The sequence below is a fragment of the Halteromyces radiatus genome, assembly GCF_025201355.1.
Source record: "Halteromyces radiatus strain CBS 162.75 chromosome Unknown BX664scaffold_8, whole genome shotgun sequence".
In the NCBI taxonomy this organism is placed as follows: domain Eukaryota; kingdom Fungi; phylum Mucoromycota; class Mucoromycetes; order Mucorales; family Cunninghamellaceae; genus Halteromyces; species Halteromyces radiatus.
In genome coordinates this window covers 995,264-1,011,762 of record NW_026251694.1, presented here as the reverse complement: position 1 = coordinate 1,011,762, position 16,499 = coordinate 995,264, and the positions used below count along the sequence as shown (strand labels likewise).

At 31.4% G+C, this 16,499-nt stretch overlaps 7 protein-coding genes across 7 annotated transcripts; 4 read left to right on the top strand and 3 right to left on the bottom strand.

The window, feature by feature from the left end:
- Positions 1–571: 571 nt before the first annotated feature.
- On the top strand, positions 572–2,930 carry BX664DRAFT_366909 (uncharacterized protein; the record flags this gene model as incomplete). The annotated part of the gene is made up of 10 exons (XM_051548546.1): positions 572–625; positions 692–865; positions 939–995; positions 1,076–1,104; positions 1,222–1,410; positions 1,486–1,675; positions 1,737–1,926; positions 2,002–2,405; positions 2,513–2,715; positions 2,780–2,930. 10 exons carry the CDS (start codon positions 572–574, stop codon positions 2,928–2,930), a joined length of 1,641 nt encoding a protein of 546 aa, XP_051397227.1.
- A 77-nt stretch (positions 2,931–3,007) lies between these two features.
- Positions 3,008–4,856, top strand: BX664DRAFT_198558 (acyl-CoA N-acyltransferase). The gene is made up of 7 exons (XM_051540104.1): positions 3,008–3,246; positions 3,339–3,439; positions 3,514–3,732; positions 3,815–3,904; positions 4,013–4,159; positions 4,224–4,317; positions 4,400–4,856. Exons 1-7 carry the CDS (start codon positions 3,168–3,170, stop codon positions 4,786–4,788), a joined length of 1,119 nt encoding a protein of 372 aa, XP_051397226.1. The 5' UTR covers positions 3,008–3,167; the 3' UTR covers positions 4,789–4,856.
- Positions 4,857–6,239: 1,383 nt separating this feature from the next.
- BX664DRAFT_340995 (uncharacterized protein) lies at positions 6,240–8,236 on the top strand. Its single transcript, XM_051546923.1, has 8 exons — positions 6,240–6,327; positions 6,433–6,493; positions 6,589–6,683; positions 6,820–7,378; positions 7,449–7,526; positions 7,600–7,734; positions 7,804–7,901; positions 8,039–8,236. The coding sequence occupies exons 1-8, from the start codon at positions 6,290–6,292 to the stop codon at positions 8,127–8,129; spliced, it is 1,155 nt and encodes a 384-aa protein (XP_051397225.1). The 5' UTR covers positions 6,240–6,289; the 3' UTR covers positions 8,130–8,236.
- Positions 8,237–8,469: 233 nt separating this feature from the next.
- Positions 8,470–10,042, bottom strand: BX664DRAFT_340994 (uncharacterized protein). The gene has a single exon (XM_051546922.1). The coding sequence runs from the start codon at positions 9,832–9,834 to the stop codon at positions 8,608–8,610; it is 1,227 nt and encodes a 408-aa protein (XP_051397224.1). The 5' UTR covers positions 9,835–10,042; the 3' UTR covers positions 8,470–8,607.
- Positions 10,043–10,454: 412 nt separating this feature from the next.
- BX664DRAFT_340989 (uncharacterized protein) lies at positions 10,455–11,873 on the top strand. Its single transcript, XM_051546921.1, has 2 exons — positions 10,455–10,993; positions 11,065–11,873. Exons 1-2 carry the CDS (start codon positions 10,540–10,542, stop codon positions 11,442–11,444), a joined length of 834 nt encoding a protein of 277 aa, XP_051397223.1. The 5' UTR covers positions 10,455–10,539; the 3' UTR covers positions 11,445–11,873.
- A 697-nt stretch (positions 11,874–12,570) lies between these two features.
- Positions 12,571–14,206, bottom strand: BX664DRAFT_302546 (uncharacterized protein; the record flags this gene model as incomplete). The annotated part of the gene is made up of 5 exons (XM_051542440.1): positions 13,781–14,206; positions 13,578–13,716; positions 13,344–13,493; positions 13,050–13,223; positions 12,571–12,863 (listed from the first exon to the last, which is right to left on the bottom strand). The coding sequence occupies exons 1-5, from the start codon at positions 14,048–14,050 to the stop codon at positions 12,571–12,573; spliced, it is 1,026 nt and encodes a 341-aa protein (XP_051397222.1). The 5' UTR covers positions 14,051–14,206.
- A 723-nt stretch (positions 14,207–14,929) lies between these two features.
- BX664DRAFT_340987 (Alpha/Beta hydrolase protein) lies at positions 14,930–16,041 on the bottom strand (the record flags this gene model as incomplete). The annotated part of the gene is made up of 6 exons (XM_051546920.1): positions 14,930–15,101; positions 15,198–15,443; positions 15,541–15,696; positions 15,759–15,813; positions 15,890–15,963; positions 16,039–16,041. 6 exons carry the CDS (start codon positions 16,039–16,041, stop codon positions 15,030–15,032), a joined length of 606 nt encoding a protein of 201 aa, XP_051397221.1. The 3' UTR covers positions 14,930–15,029.
- Positions 16,042–16,499: the final 458 nt, after the last annotated feature.

Sequence of the window (16,499 nt, the reverse complement as noted above, 5' to 3'; positions counted from 1 at the left end):
ATAGCAAAGATTAAAAAAAAAAAAAAGGGGGGATGAAAAGATATTTATGATATGAGTACTTTGAAAAGAGAAAAGTTTAATTTCATTAACGGATGATGTATGTATGAGTATGTAGCTTGTTGTCTCTTCTGTTTTTCTTCATTTCAATTTCCGTTCTAGGACGACATAAAAAAAAAAAAAAAAAAAGAAAATTCTGAGTTCCTTTTCTTTCTCTTCTTTCCATTTTCTTTTCACTAAGTAATTATGGTCAACCACGATTTGAATGTTCTTGCCCAACAATGGCTTGATCTTGACAAGGTAAGAAAAATAACAAAAACAATGATTTTGTTCTACATACGCAAAAAACTTCGATACTAACCAGTTAAGTTTTTGATCTTTAGAATGAAACTACTAGAAAAGAAATTCAACAACTTTTGGAATCCAACAACACTACCGAACTTGAAAAGCGCTTGGTTAATCGGATCGAGTTTGGAACTGCTGGTAATAATAATTATAAAAAAAAATGAAATATATATATATATATATATGTATATACTGAACTTGTTTACTTGAGGTAGGTTTACGTGCAAGGATGGAAGCTGGTTTCTCTAGAATGAATGATCTTACTGTTCTTCAAGCGTCGCAGGCAAGTCAGCAATTATAGAAAAAAAAAGAAACAATCTAATTCATATTTTTTTTTTTAAAAAAGTAGGGATTGGCCATGTATATTGAAGAAAATGTTACGGACGCTAAGACGAGAGGTGTAGTTATTGGTCATGATCATCGTTATCATTCTGATAGTTTTGCTCGATTGACTGCAGCTGCTTTTATTCAACGTGGATTCAAAGTATGGTATTATCGTGATTTAGTGCATACTCCTCTGGTGGTAAGATATTATGATAAATATATATGACCTGAATATTTTATGTTTCTTACATTTTATTATATTTATTACTTAGCCTTATACCATCAAAAAATTGAAAGCTGCCGGTGGTGTGATGATTACTGCTTCTCACGTAAGTGATTATTTGCAAAAAAAAAAAAAAAAAAAGGAAGAATACTGATCTATCATATTTTTTTGATTCTTTCATGTCAGAATCCCAAAGATGACAATGGATACAAAGTGTAAGTTTTGAAAAAAAAAAAAAGGGATCAATGGGTATTTTGAAAATACCAAAATTGTATGACCGATATTGTTGAATACTGACTTACAATTTGAACCTTATTTCATATATTCTATAGGTATTGGGAAAATGCTTGTCAAATTATACCACCTCATGATGAAGGTATTGCTTCTTCTATATTACAACATTTGAATCCTTGGGGATGGGGTTATGACTTGGTGGATACAAGTGAATTATGTGTGGACCCTAGCAATCAAGGTGTTATTGATGCTTACTTTGATGAAGTAGCTGCTCTTTCAACTTTCACGTAAGTGCAAACAAAGACAAAAAAAAAAGAAAGTTAGAAAACAAAAATAACTTAAACTTTTCCTTCATATTATAGTCAAGATAATGTTAAATCTGATATCAAGTTTGTCTATACGGCCATGCATGGTGTTGGTACTCCTTTTGCTGAAAGGGCTTTTAATGTTTTTAAATTATCTCCATTTATTCCTGTGAAAGAACAAGTCAAACCTGATCCTGATTTCCCTACTGTTGCTTTTCCCAATCCTGAAGAAGGCAAAGGTTCCTTGGTAAGATGAAAATCAAATAGTATTATAAAAACTAAGAATAACAAATTTCTTTTGTACCTAGAGTTTGGCTATGAAGACAGCGGATGAACACAAGGCTACTCTTATTTTGGCAAATGATCCTGATGCTGATCGATTGGCTATTGCAGAAAAACAAAAGGATGGTGAATGGAAAATCTTTACAGGTAACCAAATTGGATCTGTTCTTGGTGCTGCAAGTTATGAAAAGGCTATAAAATCTGGCAAGAAATCAGGTAAAATAATATATATATAATAATAAATTATTATCTATATGAAGGTTAACTTTAATATATATTTTATATATTTAGCTGAATTGGCTATGGTGGCTAGTACTGTATCCTCAAAATTTTTGGAGCGTATGGGACAAGTAGAAGGGTTCCGATTTGAAGAATCACTCACTGGCTTTAAATGGATTGGAAATGCTGCAATGCAACTAGAAAAAGAAGGGTATCAAGTCATCTTTTCTTTTGAAGAAGCTATTGGATTTACTATTGGGGACATTGTTAAGGACAAAGATGGCATCAGCGCTTTGGCTTTCTTTTCCGAATGGGCTATTCAATTATACAACAATCATGGAACAACAGTTTATGGTTATTTGGAACAACTTTATCAAAAGTATGGTTATTTTGTATCCGACAATTCCTACTTTATCTGTCACGACAAAGCATTGATTCAAACCATTTTCCAACGTATTCGATTTGGTAACCAACCTGTAAGGAATAAAATATTATTAACAATTTTTTTTTCTTCCTTTCTAATGATTTTCTTTCCCTCTTTCTCTCTCTCTTTTTTTTTTTTTTTTATCTTTCTTATTCACAGATTCGTTCTGACACTTCGTCGTTTGGTTATGAATTGGCCTATCCCAAGACTGTCGCTGGTTACAAAGTGGTATCTATTCGTGATCTCACTATTGGTTATGATTCAAGTAAACCTGACAATAAACCTACTTTACCTGTATCCTCTTCCTCTGAAATGATCACATTTAGATTGGAAAATAGTACTGTCTTTACTATTAGAACAAGGTAAAATAAAAGGAGAAAAAAAAAAAAAGAAATCAAAAGATGATAACTGATCATTTATGTTTAGTGGCACGGAACCCAAAATCAAGTATTATTCTGAACTTCGAGGAGAAAGTGAAGAACAAGCGAAACAAGATCTTACAAAGGTTGTTACTTCTATTGGTCAAGACTTACTTGAATACGAAAGAAATGGATTAGAAAAGAAAAAAGAAGAATAGTTTATTTATTGTATTATTGTATGATTTAATCACATTTTTAGATTAATATGCTGAGTTTTGATTGTCTCAGATTACTTTTTTTTTTTGTTGTTTGTCTTTTTTTTTTTTCTTGGTTCCTCTTCTTCTTGTCTGATCCACAATGTCATAGATTGCTCCTATATTCTGTTTTATATATATATAATTTTAGACATATCTATCTATCTATTACTCTTTATAAAGATTCATTCTCATATCATTATGACCAATAAAGAAAAAAAGTCAAAACAACTGAATTCGAGATCATTGACTTCCAAAGTGTTTACCTCTGATGACAATGGTAATAGGAAAAATACTATTTGTTATTGAATAATATATTCCTTATAAAACCATCTTTTTTAATAATAATAATAATAATAATATATATTATAGACTTTGCGTTACCATTGGTTAGATCAAAACGAGTCAGACCGATATCCTCACCTCCAAGAAAACGAACTCGTTCGATCACTGAAACAACCATCCCAACAAAGGTATATATTAAAACCATATATATATAATATATATATATATTCTTATATTAACTATTTTATTTTTATTTATTTAGTCATCTCATCCTCATATTCGAGCACGTACACCTCCTTTACCTGATACCGAAATAGTTCGACCTCGTAATGTGGAAAAAGTGGTTTATGGACGATATGAAATTGATGCTTGGTATTATTCACCTTATCCTCATGAATTTGGCTCTTTAATCAAAAGACTCTATGTTTGTGATACTTGTCTTCGATATGTGAAAGATGATATTCAATTATCCAATCATAAAGTAAAAATAAAATATCAATGACATGGGATAATAAGGTTTCAACAATGGATTAATACTTTTTTTTTCCTTTTTATTTATATAGGCACAATGTCAAAGTCGTACTCCTCCTGGTAGAGTAGTTTATGCCACGGATAAGGTCAAAATATATGAAATAGATGGACGTGACAACAAGGTAAATCAATCTATACCAAAATAATAACAATAACAATAATAATAATAAAAAAGGAAGGTAGCATGATATTTAGTATACTTTTTTTTATTATATGATTTCCTTGTATAGATGTACTGTCAAAACCTTTGTTTAATGGCGAAACTATTCTTGGATCACAAAACCTTATATTATGATGTGGATGGATTTAAGTTTTATGTATTAACCGAGAGACAAGAAAAAAAACCAAAAGATTTGATGGTGGGATACTTTTCCAAGGTAATAAACATATTTGAAGAAAAAGATAAATAAATCTAATCTTAATATTTTATATTTCCTTTAGGAAAAAATATCATATGATAATTACAATTTGGCATGTATCATGACACTTCCGAGTCATCAACGAAAAGGTTATGGTCGATTACTTATTGAATGGAGTAAGTATTAAAACGCAATCATACGATTGGATAACGAAGCATCTCTCATCTTTTTTTTTTTTTTTATTATTATTTATTTTAGGTTACGAATTATCCAAAAGGGAAGGTGTTATTGGATCTCCGGAAAAGCCATTATCAACCTTGGGACTTCTTGGATATCATTCTTATTGGAGCTCTGTCATATTACAAGTTTTAAAGTCTTTAAAAGAAAGTGAAATCTCTATTGCAAGATTATGTCAAGAAACTTATTTACAAGAAGAAGATGTTACTTCAACTTTGGCTAGACTAGGTTTATTACGTCACTGGGAACATCCACCTTCTTCATTAGTTTCAAATAATCCTTCCCCTTTATTTAGTATATCTCCTCCTCCTGTAGTAGTTCATATTGATCCGTCCATGTTAAATCAAGTTATATCAAAACATCATATTCATTTTAATCGTCAAATTGATCCCAGTTGTATTTTATTATGATCAACACATTTATTGAAGAATATTTCTGAAATATACAAATAAAATTCCATTTAAAAAATCTCATCAAAATTAGCTTTGTTTTCATATTGAGTGGTGTCAACATTTTTTTTTTTTTTTTTTTGTGTGGACCATGTAGACAAAAGAGATACTCCAAACTTAATTTATCTATTTCCTTTGTTTGTTTTATCACGAAAGTTCTTCGATTATGATCTCGATTTTGATCTCCGTTTTCGTAAAGGGGGCATAAGCTTTCTACTTTCTACAAAAAAAAAAAGTAACATTTTTTTGTTTCCCTTCTTTTCTTTGCTTTTTTTCTTTTTTATTGTTCATTTTTTTTATCCTTCATTTATTTTTTCATTCTTCATTTATTTCTTTATTCTTCACATTCTGCAAAGGCTGATCCTTTTGAACATTTGACCAAGAAAGAAAAGATCCTCAAGTTAATCCATGACAAATTGACGCATCTCAATCAAGAACAAGAAGAAGAACAAGAAGAAGAGCAAGAAGAACCAATTGGAAAGTAGATTGGAAGTCGTCAACCGTGGAAGACGCCAACTGTACAACTGTCTTATGTATGAGGCTAATCAAGATACCGTTGACATGGAAGAACGCCTACCAGGAACTGATGATGATGACTCAATATATATCGATTATTCAAAACCACATCATCTCATTTTTGCGCAAGTATATCACCATTGATGGCGTGATTCTTCAATCGGTGATCCTGCATTGTGGTATTTATCAAAGTCATCTTTCATGTATCAGTAGACGAAGTCCAAAATTTCAACAAATCAAGAATATAGACCGGCTCTTTTATGACATGTTTCATTTTGGCAAGGATGGCATTGATGATTATGTGAGCAATTTGGATCAGTATATGCAAACCAACGACGACAATGAAGAATAACATCGCATTTTGTATCTGTATTGATGGGTAAGGGGTTGATATACTTCTGACATGTCGCGGCAGCACACAAGCTTCTACTGAAATCGACCTCTCCGACCTTCGACAAACAGATGAAATGGGTATTTTTGAAAAGCATTTCATGTTGTGGTTACGAATGACGTAGAGGCAGCAATCAATCATCAAGAAGAATGATTCCAGGTGAACGGTCTTTCCGTTTGTTTCCGTTTTATGGCAACTCAGTCTTCTCTCTTCTCAGTACCTTAAAAGTTCGGATTTTTACTCTCCCATTTCCCTAGGTAAGATCATTCTTCATTGAATGTTACATAAGGCTCACTAGTATTTTTTTTTTTTTTTTTTTTTTTTTTGTTTTGTAGGTATCTGATTTTTTTATATCTTTTATTTTTTTGTTTTTGTCTCAATTTAAAGTGAATAAACTGTATGATCATATAAAATAAACTTTCTGGGTTTGGAAATTTCCATTTTTTTTGTATATAAAATGTGGACCTTCTTTTTTTTTTTCGGATTCTTCCTCTTCTCTCTTCTTTTTTTTTTTTACTCGTCTTTTATTACTTTTATCTATTTTATAATATAAACATGACTACAACTAATACCCAAGCCAAGAAACCTGTTAGGTAATGAACATTCTTTAATGTTGTAAAATATTCAGTGATATAAGCATCCTCTTCTGTTTGGAAAAATAAATCTCATCATTCTTTTTCTTTTTTTTTTATTCTAAGAGTGTGGGTGGATGGCTGTTTTGATATGATGCACTATGGTCATGCTAATGCTTTACGACAGGTACGATGCAAGTCTTTTTTTTTTTTTTTTGTCAAGTGGAAAGAAAACAGCTGCACCTTTATATATGACTAATTATCTCTTCATGTTTTATTTAGGCCAAAGCTATGGGCGATGTACTTGTAGTAGGTGTTCATTCTGATGAAGAGATCAAGAAGAATAAGGGTCCAACTGTGATGAAAGAAGAAGAACGGTAAGCACTAGTAAAACAAAGAACCAAAACATCAGTGAAACAAAAAAGGTGGGGAAGGGTAATATATGTGCGGTTTAAGGAACTTGGGATTGAAAAGATATGATTAATTCATTTTTATTATTACTCTTGGATAAAGATATGCAGCAGTGGCAGCATGTAAATGGGTAGATCAAGTAGTACCAAATGCACCATACAATACTACAGTTGAAATCTTACGGGAATACGATATTGATTTTTGTGTACATGGTGATGATATTACCACTATGGCGGATGGAACCGATTGTTATCAAGCAGTCAAGGATGCTGGTCTTTACCGGGAATGTAAACGTACAGTAGGTGTATCTACAACGGAATTAGTGGGTCGAATGCTTTTGATGACTCGTGATCATCATAGTCGACGACAATCTATTGGTGGATCTTCTATTGCAAGTATCAATTCGGAAGATCTGGGTTCTTTCAGTACCACGGGCCGCCCCAACGCCATCAATGATCCTCTTCGACGTACTACCATTTCTCATTTTTTACCAACTTCCAAACGCATTGTCCAATTTTCTGAAGGTCTGGAACCAAAACCTACTGATCGTGTTGTCTATGTGGATGGTACTTTTGATTTATTCCATGTTGGTCATGTGGAATTCTTGAAACGTGCAAAGGCTTTGGGTGATTTCTTGATTGTTGGTGTTCATGATGATCAGGTAAATAGTTTTTTTTTTTTTTTTTTTTTTTGACTCATATGTTTTTTTTTTTTCACTTTTTTTTTAATAGACTGTCAATGCTATCAAGGGCTCCAATTATCCATTAATGAATCTCCATGAACGTGCTCTTAGTGTTTTAGCTTGTAGGGTAATGTGGATGACAAATGATGATCAAATCAAAAATTCAACAATATTTTTTTCTTTCTTTTTTAATTTATTAGTATGTGGATGAAGTCATTATTGGTGCACCCTACAGTGTCTCTGAAGATATCTTGAACAAGGAATACACCGTACACATTGTGGCTCATAGCAACACTGTCACTGCACCTGATTTGGATGGACGGGATCCTTATGAGGTAATAAAATAAAATAAAAGCTATTTGAGCAATCTTGCCCATACTCATCCTACTTTATTTTTATCATAGTTGCCCAAACAACGTGGTATTTATCAAATCATCGACAATCCTAACTCCACTATTACCACCGATGGTATTATCGATCGTATCATTGAAAATCGACTTGTGTAAGTGAAAATATATTACTTCTCTCTGTCATTTTTTTTCTTTTCTTTCTTTCTTTCTTTCTGGGAATGTGTATTTGAATGGAAGGAACCATGAGGAATCGCCAATATTGACCTTTTTAATTATCCTTTTATTATAGTTATGAAGAACGTCAAAAGCGAAAGAACGCCAAGGCAACTGTGGAACAAGAAAAAGAAGCGCAAGAAAAGTTATTGAAAGCTAGACAATAGAACGGTATTATAGTTGATTTAGTTAGTAGATGTGAAAGTAGAATAGTTATAAGAAAAACTTTCAAATATCCAATAAAAAAACATATCATTTTTATTTTGTATCTAGATTTGTCATATTGATGTAAGTCGGTCATTGTAGCCTTAGGCATTCAGTGAGAATCGTTGTAAATCAGTACCACATATTTTTTGGCATTGAGCAAAAAAAAAAAAAAAAAAAAAAAAAAAAAAAAAAAAAGAAGCATCATTCTTTATCATCATCGTAGATCGATCATCATCCACTAGAGTCATATGATGTAAATATCAAAAAGAAGGTTTATTGTATCAAAAAAAAAAAAAAAAGGTGAGAATATGTGTAATAAAGATATATATATAAATAAATAAAAGGAACTAAAATAATAAACTAACTAGTAGAGAGAGTAATTATAATAAAATTCCACAAATAAGACAGAGATGGATACAAAATAATAATAACAATAAATCACCAACCAGTAACATTCTTGTGCCTATTTTCCAAAAAGCGAAAGAGAGATCCAGGTTCTTTTTTCCATTGATTGTGCCAATGATAAGCAAATGTTTGTAGTAGGCGATGTTCAGAGAATTCAGTTTCGACAAAAGCATTTGGCATCGAGTTGGAGGGAGCGCAGACCATGGAATCCGTGAAACACCAGGGTAAAACAGACCAAGGACGAATACCATGATGAAGTAAACGACGATAGACACGATAATACATATAACCACCCCAGTCGATCGTATTTGGTCTTGGAAGAGGACCTCTTGCCATTTCTGTCAGCATTTCACATAGATAAGGAGAATGTTTGTTGAATCGCATAAAGGCACCATTGAAGGGGAATCCATCTGGTAAGAAACAATCCCATTGTTGTAACCATTCTCGTTCGAATAAAGGAGACATATCTCGAATAAACAAAGAGTCCATATCAAACCACATACCACCATACCTGTATAGTACTAATAATCGAACAAGATCACCATCCAAATAACCACTTGTATCTTGAAAATCCAAATGAGGGGATGCTTCCATAGGTGAGCCTTTTGAGAGTTCTTTAGGATCATATATCAATGTTTGTAATCGATCCCCAACGTGAGACTTGATATCCTTAATGACACTAGAATTTGACAAATCACCATTTGACCAAAGATAGATCACTGAGTTTTCAACATTTTGAGTGGCGAAAAAAGATCGTAACGTTGCTAATTGTTTGGGACCAACAGGAGCAAGATCAGCACGCCAGTAAGCATGATAAATCATGGGTTTGGAAGATGAATCTAAAGTAGTTTTGGGTATGGGTTGAATAGTAGAAGCAAAGTCATAACAATCAAAGTCATCCAATAAACCAATGCCTGGAGTCACGTCATATACATAGCCTTGACTACCATGAATGTAAGGGGAATCATCGGGTAAAGATTTGAAACAACCACCTAGTTGTTCATAATAAGCTTCATCAGCATGAGAGATCCAGTTTCGTAAATAGATTCGAATGTTGAGTTGTAAGTCACAAACAATAAAAAAAGTAAGAATACCAATACAACCTAAAATAATAGCCCATTTCAAAATTGTCCATGGTCGCCAGCGTTTTATTGGTCGTATATAAGTTGTTGTTGTTGCTGTTGTTGTAGGACTACCACCAAGTCTTGTATATTGTTGTGAGATGAAAAGAGACCGAAAATAGTCAAATATAGAGTTCATTTGTTTTATGTAAGGTATATTACATATATATATATATGTGTTTGTGTGTGTGTATATATAAAAACAAAGAAAAAGAAAAAAAAAAGGAGTACAATGAATGACTTTGTAAGGTAAAGAATAAGATGATAAAAAGGGTAAATTGAGTAAAAGTATTATGATATATATATAAAGGAGATACTTTATTATATAAAAAAGAAGTAGAAGAAGAAGAAGAAAAAGAAAAGAATAAAAAAAAGAAAAAGAAAAAAAAATTTCTTGATTTCAATATAATTAAAAAGAAACCAAAAAGTTTTATAAAAATCAAAGCCTAAATAATTTTTGATTGGATAAGATTTCTAATCTAAATTTAATCCTTACAAAAAATGAGAGACTTTACCAATTGTAAAAAAGACTTGGCAATCTTTTTTTTTTTTTTTTTTTTTTTTTTTTGATTTAACGCCATTTTTATTATCCTTTTTTTTTATATATATTAGAGAAACTTTGCATAACAAAATGATTTTTTTGACATGATGGTCAAACAAATATAGAGTAAAAAAAAGTACATGAAAGCGGAGAATAAAATAAAATAAATATATATAATAAAAAAAAAAAAAAAATAAAGCATTTCTCTTTTTGCTTTTTTTCTTTTATTATTCATTCAACTTTTTTTTTTTTCCTTCCCCCCTTTCCATTCTCTCATCTTTTTATTTATTTAAATTAACCACTATGGTTCCTTCCACTCTTTTATTTGAATCTGGTATTATGAAAATATCAGATTATGATCCTATTAAAGATAAATATCAAATTCGTACTTTACAATTACCCAATTTACCTTTATTAGAAAATCTTGAATTATCACCATTATTAGTTGATAATAATAATAATAATAATACTATTGATGATAGTAACAAAATGGAAATATCAACAACAACAACAACATCATCATCAACTGATACTATCATTCATCGTAAAAAACCTAGTTCGGTTTCACAAAACACGTCTCGTTTTACAGAATGTTTTGAATTGACATGTATTCCAACTGTTTTCAATGAATCTATTCCTACTCCTTCTTCAACATTACGATCTAGTAAATCTGTCACTTCCAAGAAAGCTTCCAAATCTATTTATAATACAAAAACTCCAAGACGTTGTTATTCTAATCCCAATTTGTCAAAGAAAAGTAAAGTATTATTTTTATTTTCATCAAATAAACAAAAAGTAAATCATTCTTTTTTTTTTTTCTATACATAGATACAATGATGGATATTGAACCTTTAGATCCAACTTTAGTAACAACCATGATGAAAAACAACAAAACATCCACTATTAGGACACCTAAACGTTCATTATCAAATGCATTCCATGTATTATCTGGTTTACTACCCAAGAATAAACGACGATTGGATATCTCTGAACATGATTCAAAACAAGGAGATGATGGCAGTATTCGAACCATTGGATCTTCTTCTTCTACCATAAGACAAGCTTGGGTCGGAACAACCTGGGTAGATGAAATGAAAACTTGTGATTTGGATTCTCGACAACGTTTTTCTTCAAAAGATGAAACACGATCATGGTGGCAATCAACTCTTCCTTCTTCTTTGTTATCCTCTGTTGATGTCTGTATGTGATGTTACCTCTTTTTTTTTTTTTGGATATTCCCCGTCCTCTCATCTGTGTCCCCTTTGTTTATTTCAATATTATTATTATCATTCTATTTATTATTATTATTATTACTATTATTATATTAGTATTTATTATTATTATATTCATTCATTCATATATTTTATAGTTATATCCATCTTTTATATTTTATCCCATTCACTTTTTTTTTTTTTTTCATTGGTACACACATTTTCATATCTCTCTCTCTTTCTCTTTCTTTCACACACACGCATACATACATACGCACACACACACACACACAGACACATATATATATATATTTACCCATCCATTCATTCTTATTAGTATTCATTAGTCATTCCATTCCTTTTTTTTTTTTTATCATCAACAATAGATACATGACAAATAAAGTCTCCTCTATTTTTTTATTGTTATTTTTCAACTTTGCCCCTTTTTTTTTTTCTTCCATGTCAGTAAAAAAAAAAAAAAAAAAAAAAAAAAAAAAGAAACCAATGGTGTAACATTTATTGATCAAAATGACCGATCATTCATTTTGATAAATTGACAAATGAATACAAATTTCGGTGTTACTAAATCCAGTCTTACCGTTAAGGGGGGGGGAACTTTACTACCTTTTTACTTAGATGAGGATGATTTTTTTTTTTTTTTAAAAAAAAAAAGGGGGAGGCGTAGAAGAACAAGAAAGTCATGTTGTAAACAATTATTAGATGGGATTCTTTATCCAAAAAAAAAGAAGGGGTGTTCCTAAGAACCGGGGCATACCATAAATGAAAAATCATGGTTGAACTTCTCCGTGTTACAAATGTATCAAGATATCTTTTCCGTTTCACCAAATAAAAAAAAAAAAAAAAAAGAAAATTTTTCATAAGGCCATGCGTTCATCTATCAAATACAAGTCCTTTTTTTTTTTTTTTCTAAATTGTATATAAATAGTAAAAATAAGTTGGTTTCTTTATTTGGTCTGTTTCCATGTACATAGAGAGAGAGATAAATACGAATGTTAGGAGAAATTGAATATATAAATAATAAGATCAAATCAGATATATATATATATATATAGTGACTGATAAATGGGAAGGATATATATAATATATATATAAAAAAAAAGAACTATACTATTTCAAATCTTAAAGGAGATCGTAATCGGCCATCACCAAGTATAAAAGGATCCTTTCGCCTGGGTAAAAAACCACGGGGTTTCAGTGGACTAAAGAGTTTTCTTGATCGCATCATATTCAATTCGGCTGCAATCATCCGTAAGTGATCGGGATTCGAACGGGTATCGCGAGTATAGGTATTGGTGTCAAAGTTGAATCGAGGTTGGGTTGTGGCTTCAGATCTTCGTTTTCGACTGGATCTTTTTCGTCGTGGTGGTAATGGCATAGGAATAAAACCATTTCTTCCTTTTTCTTTTTTTAATGTTGTTGTTGATGATGATGATTTCTTCAACGATGTTGGTTTTTCTTCTTGATCAGATGAAGGTGAACTTGATAAGGAAGATGGTAAAGATTTGGATGTTTTTGTGATAAAAGTGGATGCCGCAATAGCCGAGGGAGTTGAGCTTGGTGAAAACATGGAACTGACTGTACTAGAAGGTGCTGGTTGAGATGATGAAGCAAGTGATTGGCGTAACTTTTCAATGGTGTCAATCCATTTCTGTCGGTCTTGATCTGGTGGGGATGATGACATGGCATAAGAAGTAGTTGTAGAAGTGGATGGTGTATTTGATTTGGTGAATGAAGGAATAGATCGTTTAACTAACTCTTTATGTGTATTGATATCTGTTATTGTTTTCAATGATGTTGATGATGATCTTAGCTTCTCTGTAGGAGATATCATTGAATCCAATACTTGTTGCTGTTGCTTTCGTCTAGCGGTTCGACCAGCGGAACGCAAGGAGGAAGAAGTGGTAGGAGGAGAGAAATCACTTTCATCGTCGTCTTCGTCATCATCATCATCGTCGTCATCGTCTTCATCTTCATCGTCGTCAATAGATCCATTATCAATATCTTCAAACCGAGTTGATACATCCTCTTCATCGTCTTCATCAAATAAAGTAGCTGAGTCGTTTTTGTTATGATCAATGGTTGTGCTGTAGAGTCCCGACTTTTGATGACGATGGTGGTAGGTAAACTTTGCAATTTCTTCTTGGTGCAACAAGGTCATAGGGTCACTAAGGGATGGAGGTGGCATATGTAATGGTAAGATTCCCGTAAGAAAGTCAACTGACAGGAAGTTCTGAAAAGGTGAGTGGATCTATTCAAAACAAAAAAAAAAAAAAATTAGTATGTTTGATAAGTAAACTAACATCGTTTCTTACCAATTCTTCTTCATCAGGTAAACTTTCTTTACTATCAACAGCAACCCAGTTTTCCACATGAGACATTCTTCGAAGAGCTTGTTGTTGTTGTCGTTGAACTTGACTTTTCTTTTTTTGCTTTCGTTTCTTCTTCATCAACGGAGGAATGGCACCATAAGGTTGAGGAGCATTGGCCGTCAAGTTGCGAACGATTTCTTTGTAAGAGAAGGAAACAGTGTTGTTAGCATTGGGTATTGGAACAGGGTCAGACCGCGAAAAAGTGGTCGACATGATAACATGAGAATAATATTAATAATAACAATAATAAAAAGTAGAAAGAAAAAGGAAGGAATTGATTAGGGAAAAAAGGGGGAAAGTGCCAAGGGAGAGCTTTCCAGCCAAAAAGAAAAAAAAAAAGAAAAAACAATCCCCGCTTGGATGACTATCAACGCTTATGTGATGAAAAAGACTTCTATGATAATGGATCATCATGTGATAACAAACGATATGTGATGATTTATGTGTTTAACTATAGAAGAGGGTCTAAAAGATTCTTTTAACAGTTGGTTTATTGGATTAATCCTGACAACCTTTTTTCAATGGAATGATCATGACATTAATTTAAAGTGATGGAAAAAAAAAAAAGGTTTTTGAAGACACTTATTGTCTTTCTCTCTCCTTTCTACAAAAAAAAAAAAAAAAAAAAAAGAAGCTTTCGCGGTTGTAGTCAAAGTGATATGTAATATAATTTGTACATCTATGATTGCTTCCATGGTGGTGCGTGTACTTCTCCTATAGGCTCCTTGTACTCACTTTTTGTTTTGCCTCTCCATTCGAAATATATATATATATATTCTTTTTGGTTCTTCCCAAATGTTGATCATTATACCAGAACAGAATATTCTGTGACAAGGAGTCTTAGTTACAGGTTATTATATTGAAGATGCACCTATAAGATATTTACATATATATATATATATATATATTATGATGATCACCACACTAGCCATTGTCTCTTTTAAAAAGCCGAAAGCGTTGAAATATTTAGAAACTTGAACACAATATGATGGTCAAATTATACTTTATTTGAACCTTGACATCACATGACAAATCAAGGAATATTTTTTTTTTCCCAGAATCATCAATCAATAAAATATAATAATACAATTTCTTTTATTAATATCATCCTATGTAAATGTATGTAAACTATCCTGAAGATCAATAACTATCCTACTACTACCAGTAAAAACAACAAAATAATAACAAAGTTTCACCATCCGGTTAAATCATCATCTTGAACGTGATCCCGAATAAATTCTTCAATACTTTCAAAGTAGCCAACCTATTTTTTTTTTTTTAAAAAAAAAAAAAGGAAAGAAAAAGAAAAAGAAAATAATGTTAGTAATAATATTTGAATGTATAAGCAATAAAACCTTACTTGTAAGCATGTATCGTTATGAGTACCATAATTGAAGCCCTTCCAAACTTTTGCCCCAACTGTTTCTGCGACTTCGTATAGTTTTGCCATATGACTTGGTGGTACCAGCTCGTCCCGCAAACTGGATAAAAACAAAATCGGTACACGTTGAACATTCGAGATGGATTTATATGTTCGCCATTTTTGGTTGCATACGTATACCAAATATCGAAGAGCTCCAGGAAAGATATGAGGAATGAGTAATGGCTAATATAGAAAGAGATAAAATATATATAAATATATAAATATATAAATATATAAAATCCATCAAATCCTTTTTTTTTTATTATTATTATGAACTTACCACTGATAAGAATGTATTTTCGATAATTAATCCGTCAAAATCATCTTCATTTTTGGATACAACATGAATAGCTACTGCGCCACCTAACGACTGTCCATAAGCAACCAACCGAGTATGTTTGAGAATAGGGTGATTCTTGATATAATCTACAGCAGTCTATATATATATATATATAAGATGAATCATTCCCAAATACAATATAATTTTTCCTCATTTACCTGAGCATCAATTTGTAATCCCTTTTCATTTGCTTTTCCTTCACTAAGACCATATCTACATATAAATATATATATATATATATATACAAGGTTAATAATATATATATAAATAAAGATATATTATACTTTACCCGCGATAAGACAATGTAACAATATTGTAGCCTAATTTTTGATATAAAACTTGGGCAATAGGAAGTCGATGACCCTAACATAGAAAAAAAATTGGGGTGAATATTATATCTGAGCATTTTTTTATTTTTTTATTGCTATAAAAACCTACCATATTTCCAGCATTGGCCTAATATCAATATCAATATATATATAAAGAATATCAGTATATATTACTTTGTTCTGTATAAATATTACTTACATGAAAGCATAATATAGTCGGGGCTTGTAGTGCCATTCTTTCGTCTTGTTGAATTAGTACATAACATCGAAGCTTGATACCATCTTTTGTAATCAATATTTCTTCACTATCTGGTAGACCATATTCTGAAGGTTTAGATACCTAATTAATTAATTAATTAAAAAAAAAAAAGAAGATATAAAAAAAAACGCCCTTTTTTTTTTATTATAATTAATCCATCTTACTTTTGTTCTTGATCCTGCTGGATAACTTGAAGAATAAAGTAAATCGCATTGATAAATGTAAAGTATAACTGATATGGCAATAGTGGTAATAATCAAAAAATAAATCGTATATAGAATAAATGCTATCATCGTATTATAAGAAGGTTG